Here is an 18440-nt window from a genome sequence, read left to right as displayed (position 1 = left end):
GGCCTGGCAAATGAGAGTCACGGCGTACTCCTATAATACAAGCTACTGGGAGGGCATTGTGTGGGAGAGATCTGTAGAACCACTTAATTTCAGACATTTCACGAGCTAAGGAATGTCTGTGATACCTTCATCGGGTTCTGAGAAATTCAGACAGCAGCGTGGAACTTTTGGCGAGCAGTTTAAGAGAAGCCAATTTTTTTTTAAGTTCCATAATGCCCTTGTAACAATTCTGATCAATGGACTTGTATCACATACCACCATGGATAAGGACGAAGGCAAACTCTAAGCTACAGAAATGGCATTCATTAGAACCATAAATAATAAGACTTTGACTAAAAATTAAATAAATGAGAATGAAGCTGGCATCAAAACGTCAATCACTGGTGTTAACAGACTGCAGTGGTGTCGTCATTTGATGGAAATGGGAAAAAATGTAAAACAGCAAGAAAATACTTCAGTGCAGGAATAACAGCAAAACAGCCAATGGGAATGTAAAGGAAAGTGTGGCTATACACAGTGAAATCACAGGTCGAAAAAGGTACTCTGGGTTTGGAAATACATCACGACCGAAAACCATACAAAGACAGGAAACAATGGTGAGCACTTGTGCACCTAAATGTGAATTGAACTTACGAAATTATTATCAAGATTGCCGCAATTCATGTTTCCTCTAATTTTCTGAAAATTGTTGTTATAGGTTTCAAATACTTCTGTCGTGTGTGGCTGCTGAACTATAAGCTCTAGACAAGCAATGAGTGTGGTGTGTGAATCAGGTGTGTGTGTGTGTGTGTGTGTGTGTGTGTGTGTGTGTGTGTGTGTGTGTGTGTGCGTGCGTGTTCTCTTTATAAGACAGACAACATACCTTGCATTATCCATTGTTGTTTCAACAAGCAGTTCTATTTCATCATCCAGGATAGAATAGAAAATTTCTTCATATATGATTTCCTTAGCAAGCGTGTAAACAATGTCCCTGATAAGCTCAGTTCCAACTTCATATATAAGCTCATCCAACAACTGAAAACAAAATGGTTAAGAGAAAGGATGCACAATATGGGAAGACAAGGAGGATAAGTGAAGATAATTTTCTCCCAACTACATCATTTCTGAAGCAAAGTTTCCTACTCAATATACAGTAGTCATTTTCTTATCTAAGTGTTCCAGATAAAGGTGAATGTAAATAAATCATCTAAAAAGTACAGTGGCAAAAACAACAAGCACAAACACAACCACTAGTAGACTCTATGAAAGATGTTATCTCGCTTCAACAGCAACAGTACAAATCTGATTATCTGACAAACATTGCAACTGTCTTGTTTGGTACTTACATTACACTAAATTGTATTTCTGTGTTGTGCTGGCATTAATAATACTAATTTTCAAAAGTTACCATGAAATAGCAAGTGGAAATTGTGCTTAAGTATATAAAGTAAAATTTTCTCATGTTGAGAAATCAGAAGGAGCAATCTGTTTTACTTAGTAAAAACTTCCTAATGCCAAGATCACATAAGTATTCCTTTATTTACAACAACTGATTCTGACAGACTTTGCTGTCAACTCCAGGCCTTCAAGTAAAATCAAACTCAATGTTCACCAAAGAACAGTAGTTATGATATTTCATAAATTTTGCACATTCTGGATATGCAGAACTTGGACAAATGTTTTCTTTTCATTATTTTAACTTGCCAACTTAAAAAAATGATGGTATTTTTTTCTTTCAGTGTACAAGGATGATTTGAAATGTTCTCAGAACAGAAGGGAAAAAAAGTACTTACATCACTGGAACTTTATTTTTATTTTTCAATGTAGTCTCCTTGTAGATTAATGCACTTGGTTCCATGATGTTCCAATGCCTTGATCCCATCTCAAAAACGAGTTTCCTCCATGCCTGCAAAATAGTTGTCAACTCCGATTATCAATTCTTCGTTTGAAGTAAATCTTTGTCCACCAAGAAAAATTTTCAGTTTTGGGAAGAGATGGAAGTCTGATGGAGCTATATCAGGTGAATAAGGCGAGTGTGGCAAAATTCATACCTTAGTTCATGCCATTTTGCCATCGTGACAGCACATGTGTGCGGGCTCACATTGTTTTGATGGATTATGACTTTCTTCCTTGCTAAAACTGTCCTTTTTTTGCATATTTTTTGTTGCAATTTGTCCTGGAGGTTGGCATAGTAATCTCCACTAATTGTTTGCCTATTGGGGAACAGAATCCCCTTCGCATCTCAAAACACTGATGCCACAACTTTTCCCGCTGAAGGAATTGTCTTTGCTTTCTTCGGTGATACACAATCAGCATGTTTCCACTGCTTTGGCTGTTGTTTTGTCTCTGAGGTATAGTAGTGCACCCAAGTTTCACCTGTGGTCACAAACCGGCGCAAAAAATCTTTTTTAATTCCAACATTGTCCCGATATGTCCATTCTCATGTGTATCTGGTCCAGCTTCAAGAGTGGCAGTACCCATCTTGCAGATAATTTCTTCATTTCTAATTCTTCAAATTAAAATGTGTTAAACCCTTTCAGATGACATCTGGCAAGCAAGTGCAATTTCACGCACTTTCAATCAGCGATCCTCCATGACCATTTTGTGTACTTTTGCAGTGATTTCTGGAGTAGTGGAACATATTAGCCAACCACTGCACGGATCATCATCTAAGCTCTCCCGACCAAATTTAAATTCATTTGTCCAGTTGGAAACAGATGAATATGAAGGAGCAGAGTCCCCCAGTGTATTCTTGAAATCGGCATGAATGTCCTTTGTTTTCATACCTTTCTTTATGAAGTACTTAATCATGGCTCGAATCTCAATTTTTTCCATCTTCGCAAATCATTATGTGGGAACAACAGAGCCACGTCACCGCGACAGATCTCTTCCAAGAGCAGAACGTGGCACATGTTTACAGGCAACAGTCCAATGAATATCACATGAACAACTCGTTGCGCTGGCACTGACCTCTCATGGTGATTCCGAGAACTTTTCAAACCACCCTTGTATGTTTAGTGTTCACCACAACATTGTATTATTTGAAAGACAAAACTTGCCTCCATTAACACCTTGTCATAGGTCCTAATTCCTATTCCTCACTTTTAAAGTCCTGTACTTACTTTTATGTCAACTATCTAAGCTATAAACTTCATTTTTTAAGATCCATGTCACTTCATGTACTCATTTTTTAACAGGAACCCCCCTCCTGCTGATTCTTACTAAGGTACTACTACTTGATTTTCCTTTCTAATAACATAGCAATAACAATAACATCTATATGTAACATTACTATTATTATGAAAAAATAATGATTATTAATTTCTACCTTCTCCTCTACATTTTCCCCCCAACTCCACCCCCCCCCCCTCCCCCTTTTTTTGCCGGACTAAGGACCATGAGCAAATTTCAGTTACTTACTCGTTTTCCTCTTCTTTTCTTCCAGTACTCTTTCATCTATTCACAATGTTTTTTTCTGTCTTTTGATCACTTCAGACCAGTTTTTTTCCCCCTAAATCCTTTTTTTTACTTCATGCATCCAACTTCTTGTTAACTTCTCATCCCACAAATATTTGGAGATCTTTTTGGTTAATCTACTGTCTTGCATTTGACAGAAAAGTACAAAAAAATACCAGTCTTCTTTATCTCATCTGATACATTTTTAAAGTTTTGACAAAATTCCTTATTACTATATAATTTCCAACCTTCCATAGTTTACCGTAGGCCTAATGTGTTCCTAGTGATCCATCTTAATAGTATCTCCAACTTATCCAAATTATAGTTTAATGCTAGACATTCACTTGTGTGTTGACATTCTGGTTTCAGTTTTGTTTCTTAATGCCTTATTTTTACATTTTCAGACAGGCATTTTTTGTTGTAAATATCTTTAGTTATACCATATTACCTTCCCATTTCATGTATCCTGTCCTCTGTAGCAGCTTCTTCCTAACAAATTCCTTACATAATCTCCCCAATATATTTACTTTTTTCAAACTTTGCAATTTGGCCAATACCTGTTTAATGTTTGCAAAAAAAAGTTAATTATTTTTTCTGCAGGAATTCTTAACCAGTCCTACTGGCTATTTCTCCTAAAAGAGTAATTGGTGTTACAGCAGATGTCACATTTTCAGAAAGTATGGCAAAGTCATCTGCAAATGTGAGACAATTTAATCCAATCTTTTTGTTTCCTCCTCCCAACCTTATTGGTGAACTCTTATATTCATTCTGTTTTTCATTCCATATTCTTGCTATTTTTTCTAAAACACAATTAAAAATAATTTGAGATAGACCATCACCTTGCCATACACCTTTGTTTATTTCAAAGGGATGAGATTTTTCTCAAACAAATTGCACTTTAGAGACTGTGTCCGTAGGTGTTTCATGAAACAGATTTGCTAATTTAGCTTTTACACCAAATTACATACCATTTTATCTATAGTTTGTCTGTCAACAGAATTAAAGACCATTCTGAAATAAAAAAAATAAAAAAAAAAACACTACTAAAATGTATTTTCAATTCAGTGGCAAACGACTTCAGATTAAATATTTGTTCGTAACATTTCCTCAAATTATAATTTTAGATCATTCTTGTTTTTATTGCATGCTCGATGTCATCATACACGACATGCTACATTTCTTCTATCAATACCAGTTCCAGTCGAGAAAGTTTGCTTTGTCTCAAACTAAAATCAATTCTATTGCAATATTCCCAGAATTCTACATGGTGTGTTGCAAAAGCCGTCAGGCGCAAATACCACACGGCGACACATTGCCGTCAGGTTGGTTGCCAACTCAGCCCCTCTGACTATACGATGCTCTGATTTCGTCACTTAAAGTGTGATCTGCACCTACATTGGACCACAGTACAGAGGGCGTGTAAATCAGCAAGAGAGGTTGTGCGTAACACGAACATTTTCCTGCATCCTCCTATGTCACAGGCAACCAATCAGGAAGAAATGTACCCCGCCATGCAGGTATTTAGGACCACTTATGTAACGATCATGGTAGTTACGATGCAGCCAGCAGAGAGAAGAAGTCCATTCCGGATCCAGCGCCGCCAATAGCAAGCCACCAAGGGACTTCGAAATGCACGTGGCAAGACTGTAGAAACTGTGAACTCATACAGACCATAACTTAATTGTTAATCTGTTCCAATGTGCTCCACTCAAGGAGAGCAATGACTTAAACATTTGATAGTCAAAGTAGTAGAGAACGGCCTCTGACTGTGAAAGCCTTCCTTTTGTTGTTTCTTCAACCAAGACTGGTGTTACAAGAACTTGCATTTAGTTGTGATCTTGTTTCCCTGTCATGAAATAGCTACGAAGTTGTTTACTTGTTTTGCCAGTCAACGAAGACCATTTGTATTGAATTTATTGTGTTCTTAAATCATAATGGCTCTGAGCACTATGGGACTCAACTGCTGAGGTCATTAGTCCCCTAGAACTTAGAACTAGTTAAACCTAACTAACCTAAGGACATCACAAACATCCATGCCCGAGGCAGGATTCGAACCTGCGACCGTAGCGGTCTTGCGGTTCCAGACTGCAGCGTGTGTTCTTAAATATAGAGGATGAACTACATACGCGTGCTTTTCTTGCAGAAGCGTTCAAAGTTCAGGATCCTTCAGTTGGTGTCGAGGATTTATATGCACTTTCTGTGCAATAGTTACAGGTGGTGCCTGTGCTCAGACAGCTTTCACCATGAGAACTGCTGCGGAACCTGTGGACGTGATCCACCCAGTGATCACTCTGCTGCAGAAGATGCAACACACCAACGAATTTCTGGAGGACCGACTCGCAGTGCTCGCCCAGTCGATGCCAGAGGTAGCTGGACAGTGAGGACAACTTAATGCCTCCATCAACAACATTTGGCAGCTGCCACCACCTTCAGGGAATTCAATCCTTAGGTGGAACCTTGGTCGTTCTACATTGTATGGTTGGAACAGTATTTTCTGGTGCATAACATCATGGGGGAGACACAACAATATTCTTTCCTCCCAGCCAATGCTGGTCCATTAATTTATCAACTGATACAGCAACTTCACCCTGAGGTAGAACCCCATACCCTCTCTTATGCTGCACTGCATTCTAGTCTCCTTGGCTACTTCGATTCCCAGATACACACAGCGGCAGTGTGTGACAAATTTTTTAGTCGTCATAAACTGTCTTCTGAGTCATAACAGAGAATGGACAGCCTGTCTCCAAGGGCTCTCTTGGGAATGCCATTTCCACTGTGCTGACCCACAATATAAGTGCTCTTACACCTCTTCACTCATGTGAGACATGATTCTCGTACATACCCCAAACAAGACGTTATGTCATGACCACCTGAAACTCAAAGATCCCATGCTGGAAGTGTGTCAGCCTACCATTTGAGCCTTTGAGCAATCTTTGTGCTCCTCCATTATCTTGCCAGATCTGTCGTCGGTATTTGCCTCCCGCTTTGCTGGTGGCTCTGTCTGCTTCTCAACCCCTCCTGGAAATTGGATATGGTTCTGCTGGGGAGGCATCAGTCTAGGCAGCTTCTTTCCTGCAGCCAGTGCTTTGTCAGCCACCAGCGTCAACAACGTCACTACCGATGGGTAAAACACACCATCAGTGGGAAGTCAGGCCACAAAGCAGAAGTTTATCAGCCTTCAAGGGCGAAGCAGGTGGATGGGCGCAGGTTGAGTCAGCCAACTATGTGTGGGCAGACGATAATACCGAACCCATTGCCTTTTATCTTCATTAATGATGTACTAGTGGACCTGCAGATCAACACTGGTACCTCCATTACAATTATCGACTGGCCTACATATCGGAAGCTAGGAGCACCCCCCTTGCAAAATTTTGATACCCCTCTCCATAGTTTGAGTAACGACCTCATCTCCATAATGGGATCATTTTCTGCCCAGATCAGGTATGCATCAAAGACACTCACATATTCATAGTAGCCCACCCTGGCACTTGCAGCCTCCTGGGCCTGGACCTCTTTCATGCCTTTGGTTTACATATTTGCAAACCAAACCCCACTGTTAATGTTGTGGACAGTGGCCGTTATGCAGAGGAGCTTTTTGCTAAATATCCATCGTTTTCCTCAGGACCTTCCTCCGGGGTAAACAACTTTGAAGCACACATCACCATTTTGCCCTCAGCAGTTCCAAAGTTCTGCAAGGCCCATTCCATACCATTTTCTCTCCGAGACAGGCTCTGCCAGGAACTGCAATGGCTTCACGTTGAGGGAATTTTAATGCCAGTTTCCAACATCAGATGGGCTACACCCTTAGTGATTGTGCAAAAGCCAAATGGTTCTCTCCGGGTCTGTGGTGATTTTAGTGCTACAGTTAATTTCCAAACAGTGATAAGACTCATACCCCATCCCCAAACTGGATGACATCCTCACTAGACTTGGTGGTGGCAATGTGTCTGCCACTGCACTGCAGCCCACTGTACTATGGGAGGTGCCTACCAGAAGCTGTCACTTGATGCAGCTTCTCGGGAAGTGCTTGTAATCAACAGACCTTTTGGGTTGTTTCAATACAATTGGCTGGCATTAGGCATTGCGAGTGCGTCTGACATTTTTCAAATATATCTTGAACAGTTTATCCACGATGTCCCTGATACAGCTAATTACCAGGATGACACCCTGGTCTCCTGCAAATCTCTTGAGGACCTGGCATCCAACTATAATGCTCTTTTTTCCCTTTTTGATAAAGTTCAGTTGCGGAGTAACACGGAAAAATATACCCACTTCTTTCAAAACGTGGAACACTTGGGTCATGTGCTTAGTGCTTCTAGAATTCTCCCTAGCCTTCAGTATGTAGAGGATATTCAAAGATTTCTGGTGCCCATAGATAAATCTCAATTGAAGTCAGTGCTTGGACAGCTCAATTATTACAGGCAATTTACTTCACATGGCCACAGCAGTCGCCGAACATTTACACCAGCTGCTCCACAAAAATGTTACATGGAACTGGTCACCACAGTGTGACAGGGCATTTCGCACTCCTGCAGCCCACTTGCCGATCCCATACAACCCAGCCAAGCCTCTCATCTTGGCAACTGATGCATCAGATTATGGTATGGGGAGCAGAGGTCTCACACATGGTGCACAGCACAGCAGAACTGCAGTCCGATTGAGGAGGCGGCTTTAGTAATTATCTTCGTAATTAAGAAGTATCCAGACTACATCTATGGTTGACAGTTCACCCCTCTCACTGACCATAAGGCCGCTGATCTCATCGCTTTGGTCCTCCGCCCCAGTACCCACCCAAACAACACGATGCTTACAACACTGTGCCCTCTTTCTATCGAGCTACACAAATGAGAACCTGTTCCACTCCACGGCACAACATGCTAATGCAGACTTAGTTTCCAGGCTGCCCATTGAATAAGACCCAAACTTCGAGGCAGATCCAGAGGTGCGTTTCCAAATGGATACAGTGGCAGAGGAGTCGCCCAGCTTCCACTGAATGTAGGGTTTGTCAGACAACACACAGCCAGTGTCCCGTTCTCTGATAAGTTCTCCACTACATCCACCAGGGCTGGCCTTCCAACTTTAAGACACTGCTACAAACCAACTTCCAGGCATTCTGGGGCCAGACGCACATGGTTGTTCTGCATGCCCCCACAAGTGCATCTTCGATTTTATCCACAAGGGTCAATGGGGGGTAGTCCTCGTCAAGAGGCTGGCACGGCAACAGGTCTACTGGAGGGGCACGGACACTGCAATAACTCTCACGGTTGCTGCCCACTCCACGTGCCAGAACAAGCAAGCTGCCCCTGCTCGACGACACTTCCTCTCGCCCACTACGACCACATCTGGTCCCACATCCATTTCAATTTTGTGAGTCCCTCTCTTGGTGCGTTCTAGCTCATCATCATCCGTGATGCTGGCACGGAGTTTCTGTTTGTAATTAAGATGACCTCTACTTCTGCCATGCAGATGACCAAAGTCCTCACACACATTTTTGCCTTAGAACATCTCCCTGAAACCACTGATACAGAAAATGGACCTCAGTTCACCTCCATTGAATTCTCTTCCTTTTGTGCTGTGAATGGCATCTATCTCACTCTTACAGCTCCACTCCATCCTGCATACATAGGTATCACTGAGCAGTTGGTCCACACATTTAAGATCCAAATGGCTAAAATGTGTCATCAACACTCCTTGGACAATGCATTCGTTTGTGTTTTACCAATACATGGCCACTCCACAGGATGGGACCTCCCCAGCGGAACGCTTACATGGTCAACAACACAATCACTCTCTTTCCATCCTTCGCCCCCAAGAGCAGGAAAGCTGCCCACCCCACTCAAGATGGCACTGCTTCTCCTTGCAGGACCCAGTGTGGGCCATGCACTTTGCCCGTGGTAAGCCCTGCTGGCTCCCTGCTACATTGCCCCTCTCCTTGGCCCTGCAATTTCAGAAGTTACACTCCACAACAGCTCCCACAGTCGCAAACACATCAATCAGGTCCCACCACGGTGTAGCTCTCTTCCATTGCCAGAACATTCACCTCAATGTTCTGTTCCAGATGCCCAGCATGACGACGGGCTCTCTGGACATGCCTACCTCGATGCTTCTCTGCAATGGTATGTGAAGTGTCCACTGTCGCAGTCCAACACCCTAAAGGAAGTCAATCCAACTCCACCTTCACCTTCACCTTCACCTTCACGAAGGCAGTGTGTTGCCGTGTGGCGTCGGCACTTGACGGCTTTTGGGACACACCATTCCTCTTCCCCCGCCCAGAGTGACAGAGGCACAGTGAAGACAGGTGCTGGAATCCTCGGCGAGGTCACTGGTGTCCAGTGACCTCACTGAGGACTCTGACACCTGTCTTCACCTTGCCTCTGGGAGAGGGAAGAGGAATGGCGAGTCCAAAACGCCATCAGTGCCAATTCCACACGGCGACACACTGCCTTGAGGTTGGTTGCCTACTCAGCACCTGTGACTATAAGATATTCCGACTCCGTCACTTGCAGAGCGATTTGCAGAGAGCCTTCTCATAAACCTGACCAAACTACAGAGTGTTTGTAAATCAGCAAGAGAGGCTGCGTATAACACAAATCTTTTGCTGCATTCACCAATGTTATGGGCAGCCAATCAGGAAGAAGTGTACCTCTGCTGTGTGGGTATTCAGGACAGCATCCATGACGATCGCGGCAGTTCCGACACAGCCAGCCAAGAGAAAATGTCTGCGCTGGATCCAACATTGCCAACCACACATCGCCTTCACCGCCAACGGACCTCGGAACCTGCTCACAAGCCTGTTGACATTCTGTCACACTCACTTGGCTAGACTGTAGAGACTGTAAACTCGTACAGACCACAACTTGAGTGCTAATCTGTTCCAATGTGCTCTACTCACAGAGAGCAAGGTCTTAAACATTTGATAGCCAAACTAGTAGAGAACAAACTCAGACTGTGGAAGCCTTCCTTTTGTTGTTTCTTCAACCAAGAGTGTTATTACAAGAACTTGTGTTTAGTTGTGAACTTATTTTCCCGTTACAAAACAGCTACAAAATTGGTTACTTGTTTTAATGTCCATGAAGATCATTTGTGTTGAATTTGTGTTCTTAAATATAGAAGATGAACTACACATTTGTGTGTTTATTGAAGTGTTCAAAGTTCAGAATAATTCACTACATCACCCATGATACCTCCTCAATGGCAGTGCCATAAATTTTTCTTTCTTGAGTGCAAATTCTCCTTTCCCATCCAACTGCTAACATTCAACCAGTCCACAGAATTCTTCACTTTTGTTCCTCAGAGGTACTCCACCTTGTTTGTGACCAAATGTTTTCTTCTCCAATTTTAATAGAGTTTACAGTGGTTCCAACAAGTATGTGGAATAACAATACCAGTACAATTTGAAATATAGCATTCAACTTAATTACACAGCATTCTCACCTGAGAGTAGCAGTTGCCAGCAAGATCTTCCTAACTCCTATTGTACCTACATATCAACTCCCCATAGATGCTAGACTTGCCTTATTGACCTATTACATATCACACAGTGCAAGAAAGTCCATCCAAAAATTTATTCAGAGCACGAAAAGGTGTCAACTAATCGCACTATACTATGTATCTTGCTGTGGTTTCCATCCTCTGAAAATGCTTAAATTTTTCACCCTAAATGTTGACTGAATCAGCCTATTCCTCCAGTTGAAACAATTCTTTGCATTCGATCCTACTTAACCATTAAGAATTAACCTAATACACACAATATCTTTTTCATTCAATGGAAGATCTACAAATAAATTATCAGAATGGATATGGAAACACATACAACTAGGTCCATGTTATTGTTGCTGCTGCTGCAGGGAGTGGCAACTGTCCCTTAACATAGACAAATGTAATGTATTGCGAATACATAGAAAGAAGGATCCTTTATTGTATGATTATATGATAGCGGAACAAACACTGGTAGCAGTTACTTCTGTAAAATATCTGGGAGTATGTGTGCGGAACGATTTGAAGTGGAATGATCATATAAAATTAATTGTTGGTAAGGCGGGTACCAGGTTGAGATTCAGTGGGAGAGTGCTTAGAAAATGTAGTCCATCAACAAAGGAGGTGGCTTACAAAACACTCGTTCGACCTATACTTGAGTATTGCTCATCAGTGTGGGATCCGTACCAGATCGGTTTGACGGAGGAGATAGAGAAGATCCAAAAAGAGCGGCGCGTTTCGTCACAGGGTTATTTGGTAACCGTGATAGCGTTATGGAGATGTTTAATAAACTCAAGTCACAGACTCTGCAAGAGAGGTGCTCTGCATCGCGGTGTAGATTGCTCGCCAGGTTTCGAGAGGGTGCGTTTCTGGATGAGGTATCGAATATATTGCTTCCCCCTACTTATACCTCCTGAGGAGATCACGAATGTAAAATTAGAGAGATTAGAGCGCGCACGGAGGTTTTCAGACAGTCGTTCTTCCCGCGAACCATACACGACTGGAACAGGAAAGGGAGGTAATGACAGTGGCACGTAAAGTGCCCTCCGCCACACACCGTTGGGTGGCTTGCGGAGTATAAATGTAGATGTAGATGATGTTGTTTTCAGTCCAAAGATTGGTTTGACGAAGCTCTGAAGACTAGTCTACCCAGTGCAATCCTTATCACTTCTGCATAAGAACTGCACCCTACATATGTTTCAACCTGCTTCCTGTGCTCAGGTTTTGGCCTGCCTCAACAATTTTTACATCGCGCACAGGCCAGGATAATTATGGGAGCAGAGAATGTGTTTTAAGTATATCTCCATTATCAAACTGACGATTCGCTGATGACTCATGGTGCATCGTATCAACCAATCTCTTATTTCAGTCAACTTGTGCCACAAATTTCTACTTTCAAACAGTGGGAACTCCAGGAAGGAATATCAACAATATAGGAAAAGAGAGGCTCCTACTTACCATAAAGAAGACGCGTTAAGACGCAGAGAGGCATAATTAAAAGACACTGAAGTAGATCTTTCAGCCATAGCCTTTATCAGCAAAAGAGAAACACACACCATTGCTACACTCAATCAGGTAAACCTCATGCAGACATGACCGCCACCTCCAGCATCTAGGGCCAGAATGCAGCTATCATGTGGGATGCAGCAGCAATCTGGAAGGGGTTGGGAAGGGGAAGGGATAGTAGTATACAGGTTGGGAGAGAGACAAACCTTGTGTGGCGGCATATGCAGAGACTAGAATGCCAACAGGTGCAGCTTCATGAGGTTGTGGGGCAGGGAGGAGGGGGGAAAAATGAGCGAAAAAGGAGGAGGCTAGGAAGATTTCCTCTAGATGGCACATAAACAGTTTGACATAGTGGAGTGCCATGTGGGTGCCCATGGCTGTGCCACATTTGTTTTCATACCTTCCCTTCAAAGAAGTAGTTGTGAATTGGTATAAAGTTAGTGAGGTGTTTGAGGAATAAGCTAGTTGGCTTGGTGTCTGAAGGACATTGGGAAAAGTAGTGTTCAAAGGCGATAAGACGATGGACGTGAGGGATGTTGGGCTATGAGGAGGTGGCATCGACAGTAATGAGTAGGGATCCAGTAGGTAAATGGTGGGGATGGTGGAGAGTTGGTGGGAGGCTAGATTACGGGCAACTGGTTGGAGGTGTTGAACAATGAGGGCTGAAATTCTTTCAGTGGGGTCACAATAACGAGCCACAATGGAGCAACAAGGATGGTTGGGTTTGTGGATTTTGGGGAGCATGTTGAAGATGGCTGTGTGGCGTCTCAAATGGGTGAGGAGGGAAATGGATTCAGAGCAGAGGTTCTGGGAAGGGCCTAAGGCTTTAAGTATGGATTGGAGGTTGTGTTGAACTTGTGGGATGGGATCACTCTGCCAGAGTTTATAGGTGGAGGAGTCAGATAGTTGACAGAGGCCTTCTGCCAGGTAGACACTTCAGTTCATAACAAGAATGGTGGAACCTTTGTCTGCAGGTAGGATGATTAGTTCAGGATTTGTTTTGAGGTTGTGTAGGGCTATTCTTTCTTCTACTGAAAGGATATTGTTCTGAGGAAGGGACCTGGTCAAGGATGGTGAGACTATGTTTGAGTTAGGAATTCCTGGAAGGTGACCAGTGTGTGGTTAGGTGGGGGGTGGGGGGGGGGATCATAGTTGGATGGAGGTATTGGTGGCAAAGAAGCGATCCATTGCAGGGATCTGGAGAAGGAGAGTAGGTCTTTTGACACATCCAGCATGGTTAAATTTGGGTGTAGGGCTAAAGGTAAGGCTTTGGATAGGACTGAAATTTCTGTGGAGGTGAAGGTTTTTGTGGAAAAGTTAACAGCAGTGTTACAGGAATGTTTTGGCTCTGGATTTGGTGGAGAGTTTGTAGGGAGTTTTGGAGGAAGTAGCAGGTTGATAACATCAGCTAGGCAGGGTTTGGGAGCTACAAGGGACGGTGTTTCATCACCCACGGAACCTCCACAACATCCTAGTCCATCCCTATGCCACTTCCAATCTCAACCCCTTGCCACAAGGATCATCTCCCTGTATGATACCCTCAGTTACAAGACCTGCCCAATCCACCCACCCAGCAATTCCCATTCCACTCCTGTCACAGATTTATCCTACCCCATCAAGGGCCGGGTCACCTGTGAAAGCAGCCATGTAATTCACCAACTTTCCTGCAATCATTGCACAGCTTTTTATGGTGGTATGGCTACCAACCAGCTGTCCACCAGGATGAACGGCCACCGCAAAAACTGTGGCCAAGAGCAAAGTAGACTACCCCGTTGCACAACATGCTAACAAACATAACTACGTAACTAACTAACATGTTTGATTTCTATGGCTGCTTCACTGCTGGAGTCATCTGGAGCCTCCCCTCCACCACCAGCCTTTCTTTCTGAACCGTACAGATGGGAGTTGTCCTTACAGTACATTCTCCACTCCCATAATTATCCCGACTTCAACCTATGGTAACATAGTGTCCCCAGAACCTCCACCCAACAGTTTCCACCTCCCTCTGTCCTATCCTCCCAATTCTCATCTACCAATCTCTTTGTTTGATGCCTTCTGCCAACGCACCCTCCCATCTTTCTCTGCTCCTCTCCTTTTTCACTCCTTTCTTGCCCCACCTCCCTGCCTAACAACTTCCTGAAGCTGCGTCTGTTGGCATTCTAGTCTCTGCACACCCACCAGACAATGTTCGTCTCTCTCCTGACCTATACATACTACCCCTTCCCCTTCCCTGCCGCACCCAGATTGCTGCTGCATTCCACGTGATAGTTGCATTACGGCCCTAGGTGCTGGAGGTGGCAGTCATGTCTGCAAGAGGTTTGCTTGATTGAGTGTAGGAACAGTGTGTGTTTCTCTTTTGCTGATGAAGGCTATGGCCGAATGATCTACTTCGGTGTCTTTTAATTGTGCCTGTCTGCAGCTTAACATGTCTTCTTTATGGTAAGTAACAATCCATCTTTTCCCACATTATTGAAATTTCTTCTTTCCAATTCAATTCAGTAGTCTTTCATTAATTACTCACTTTACCAATCTAATATTCAGAATTCTTCTGTAGGTCACCTTTCAAAATTATCCTACTCTCTTCTTGTCTGAAGTGTTTTATCACCCGTGTTTCACTTCGTACAAGGCTACACTCAACACAAATACCTTCAGAAAATACTTGCTAACACTTAAATTTAAACTCACTTTTAATAATTTTATCTTTTTCAGAAAAAGGTTTTATGGCTATTGCCATGTGCATTTTATATCTTTTCTGTTTCAACCATTATCTATTATTGTGCGCCCAACTATCACACCCTAGCGACTACTTCTAGTGTCTCATTCCCTAAAGTAATTCACTTTATGGCCTCTGATTAAATCAGATTACATTCCATTACCATTGTTTTACTCTTGTTCATATTCATCTTAAAATCTCTTTTCAAGACATTATCCATTTCACTGAACTGCCAAGTCCTTAGCCAACTATGAGAAAATTACAATGCCATTGGCAAATCTCAAAGTTTTATTTCTTCTCCCTGAACTTTAATTCTGTTTCCAAATTTCTCCTTGGTTTTCTTCACTGTTTGCTCAATGTGCAGATTGAATAACACCAGGGAGAAGCCACAACCCTCTCCACCCTCTTCTCAACTACTGCATCTCTTACGTATCCTTTAACTTTTAGAACTGCACTCTAATTTTGTACGAGTTGTAGATAATTTTTTATTTCCTGTATTTTATCCCTTCTACATTCAGAATTTCAAAGAGAGTATTCTATTCAACACTGTTAAAAGTTTTCTCTAAATCTAAAAATGCTACGAATGTAGGTTTTCCTTTCTTCTGACTATCTTATAAGGTAAGCTGTAGCATCAGAATTGCCTTGGGCATTGCTACATTTATCTGGAATTCAAACTGATCTCCCCGAGGCCACTTCTATCAGTTTTTCCATTCTTCAAACAATGGAAAATCTGGGATGGAATGTAACAATATTAAGGCCTTTGTCAGCAATAGACACACACACACACACACACACACACACACACACACACACACACACACACAAATGCAAACACAACTTTAACACACAGACATGTGTGCAAGTTGCGTTTGCATGAGTGTGTGTGTGCGTGTTTGTAAGTATGTCTATTGCTGATAAAGGCCTTAATGGCTGAAAGCTATAATTGTGTGAATCTTTTTGTTGTGCCTATCACGACTCAGCATCTCCGCTATATTGTGAGTAGAAACTTTCCTTCCCTAATATTTTTCCATTCTTCTGTACACAATTCATGTCTGTATTTTGCAACCATATCTTATTAAACTGATCGCTTGGTAGTATTTACACCTGTTCATACCTGCCTTCTTGGAAACAGATATTATTACATTCTTCCTGAAGTCTGTTGGTATTTCACCTGACTCACATATCTTGCAGACTAGGTGAAACAGTTTTGCCATGGCTGGCCCTCCCATTGAGCTCAATAATTCTGAGGAAGTGTCATGTAATCCAGGGGCCTTGTTTCAGCTTAAGACTTAACAAACACTGTCTGCCTGTGTCCATTCATGCAAATGGACAGTTTGTTGCTGGTCATTCCCACATAGAAAGCTTCACAGTGTAGGCAGGTCAGTTGGTAAATCACGTGGGTGATTTTACACGTAGCTCTGCCTTTGTACACCTTCCGGGTTACAGGACTGGAGTAGGTGGTGGTGGGAGAGTGCATGGGACAGGTTTTACACCGGGGGCGGTTACAAGGGTAGGAGCCAGAGGGTAGGGAAGGTGGTTTGGGGATTTCATAGGGATGAACTAACAGGTTACGAAGGTTAGGTGGACGGTGGAAAGACACTCTTGGTGGAGTGGGGAGGATTTCATGAAGGATGGATCTCATTTCAGGGCAGGATTTGAGGAAGTCGTATCCCTGCTGGAGAGCCACATTCAAAGTCTGGTCCAGTCCCGGAAAGTATCCTGTCACAAGTGGGGCACTTTTGGGGTTCTTCTGTGGGAGATTCTGGGTTTGAGGAAATGAGGAAGTGGCTCCGGTTATTTACTTCTGTACCATGTCAGGAGGGTAGTTGCGGGATGTGAAAGCTGTTTTCAGGTTGTTGGTGTAATGGTTCAGGGATTCCAGACTGGAGCAGATTCGTTTGCCACGAAGACCTAGGCTGTAGGGAAGGGACCGTTTGATGTGGAATGGGTGGCAGCTGTCATAATGGAGGTACTGTTGCTTGTTGGTGGATTTGATGTGGACGGACGTGTGAAGCTCGCCATTGGACAGGTGGAGGTCAACGTCAAGGAAAGTGGCATGGGATTTGGAGTAGGACTAGGTTAATCTGATGGAACCAAAGGAGTTGAGGTTGGAGAGGAAATTCTGGAGTTCTTCTTCACTGTGAGTCCAGATCATGAAAATGTCATCAATAAATCTGTACCAAACTTTGGGTTGTCAGGCCTGGGTAACCAAGAAGGCTTCCTCTAAGCGACCCATGAATAGGTTGGCATACGAGGGGGCTATCCTGGTACCCATGGCTGTTCCCTTTAATTGTTGGTATGTCTGGCCTTCGAAAGTGAAAAAGTTGTGGGTCAGGATGAAGCTGGCTAAGGTAATGAGGAAGGAGGTTTTAGGTAGTCCTACACCCGTACTCTCTGCTGGAAATATCACTTTGCCATGAATAAAAATGATCCTAATCCTACTCCTAATGATCCAACTCCCCAAGACACTATCCAAATTGAACCCTGCCTGGAACAGTTCCGTCCTCCGTCACAGCGGGACCCACCTCCTCTTCCTCAAAATCACCCTCTCCAAACTTTCCAGGAATTTCTGACTTCCAGCCTTGCCTCTCAATCCTTCCTAAAAAACCTTAATCCTACTCCCAACATCACCATTGCTGAAGCCCAGGCTATCCGTGATCTGAAGGCTGACCGATCCATCGTCATTCTTCCGGCGGACAAGGGTTCCACGACCGTGGTACTTGATTGTCGGGAGTATGTGGCTGAGGGACTTTGTCAGCTTTGAGACAACACTACTTACAAAGTTTGCCAAGGTAGTCCCATTCCTGATGTCCAGGCGGAGCTTCAAGGAATCCTCAGAACCTTAGGCCCCCTACAAAACCTTTTACCTGACTCCATCAACCTCCTGACCCCACCAACACCCCGCACCCCTACCTTCTTCCTAAAATTCACAAACCCAATCATCCCGGCCGTCACATTGTAGCTGGTTACCAAGCCCCCACAGAACGTATCTCTGCCTACGTAGATCAACACCTTCAACCCATTACATGCAGTCTCCCATCCTTCATCAAAGACACCAAACGCCTGGAATTCTTACCCAGTCTGTTACCCCCGGAAACCATCCTTGTAACCATTGATGCCACTTTCTTATACACAAATATTCCGCACGTCCAGGGCCTAGCTGCGATGGAGCACTTCCTTTCACGCCGATCACCTGCCACTCTACCTAAAACCTCTTTCCTCATTACCTTAGCCAGCTTCATCCTGACCCACAACTTTTTCACTTTCGAAGGCCAGACATACCAACAATTAAAGGGAACAGCCATGGGTA

General features: G+C 43.3%; 1 protein-coding gene across 2 annotated transcripts in view; it reads right to left on the bottom strand.

Annotated features, from left to right (window-relative positions):
* LOC126482366 (germinal-center associated nuclear protein-like) overlaps positions 1-18440 on the bottom strand; it is a 166238-nt gene that overhangs the window by 136521 nt on the left and 11277 nt on the right. For both annotated transcript variants that reach the window (XM_050106455.1, XM_050106462.1), the window contains exon 2: positions 863-1014. In XM_050106455.1, the coding sequence (XP_049962412.1) occupies positions 863-1014 (152 nt within the window). The remainder of the gene's footprint in view (positions 1-862; positions 1015-18440) is intronic.

This window comes from Schistocerca serialis, chromosome 1 (assembly GCF_023864345.2).
Source record: "Schistocerca serialis cubense isolate TAMUIC-IGC-003099 chromosome 1, iqSchSeri2.2, whole genome shotgun sequence".
NCBI classification, from domain to species: Eukaryota; Metazoa; Arthropoda; class Insecta; order Orthoptera; family Acrididae; genus Schistocerca; species Schistocerca serialis.
The sequence above is the reverse complement of the archived record's forward strand: the minus strand, read 5'-3'. Positions and strand labels throughout refer to the sequence as shown.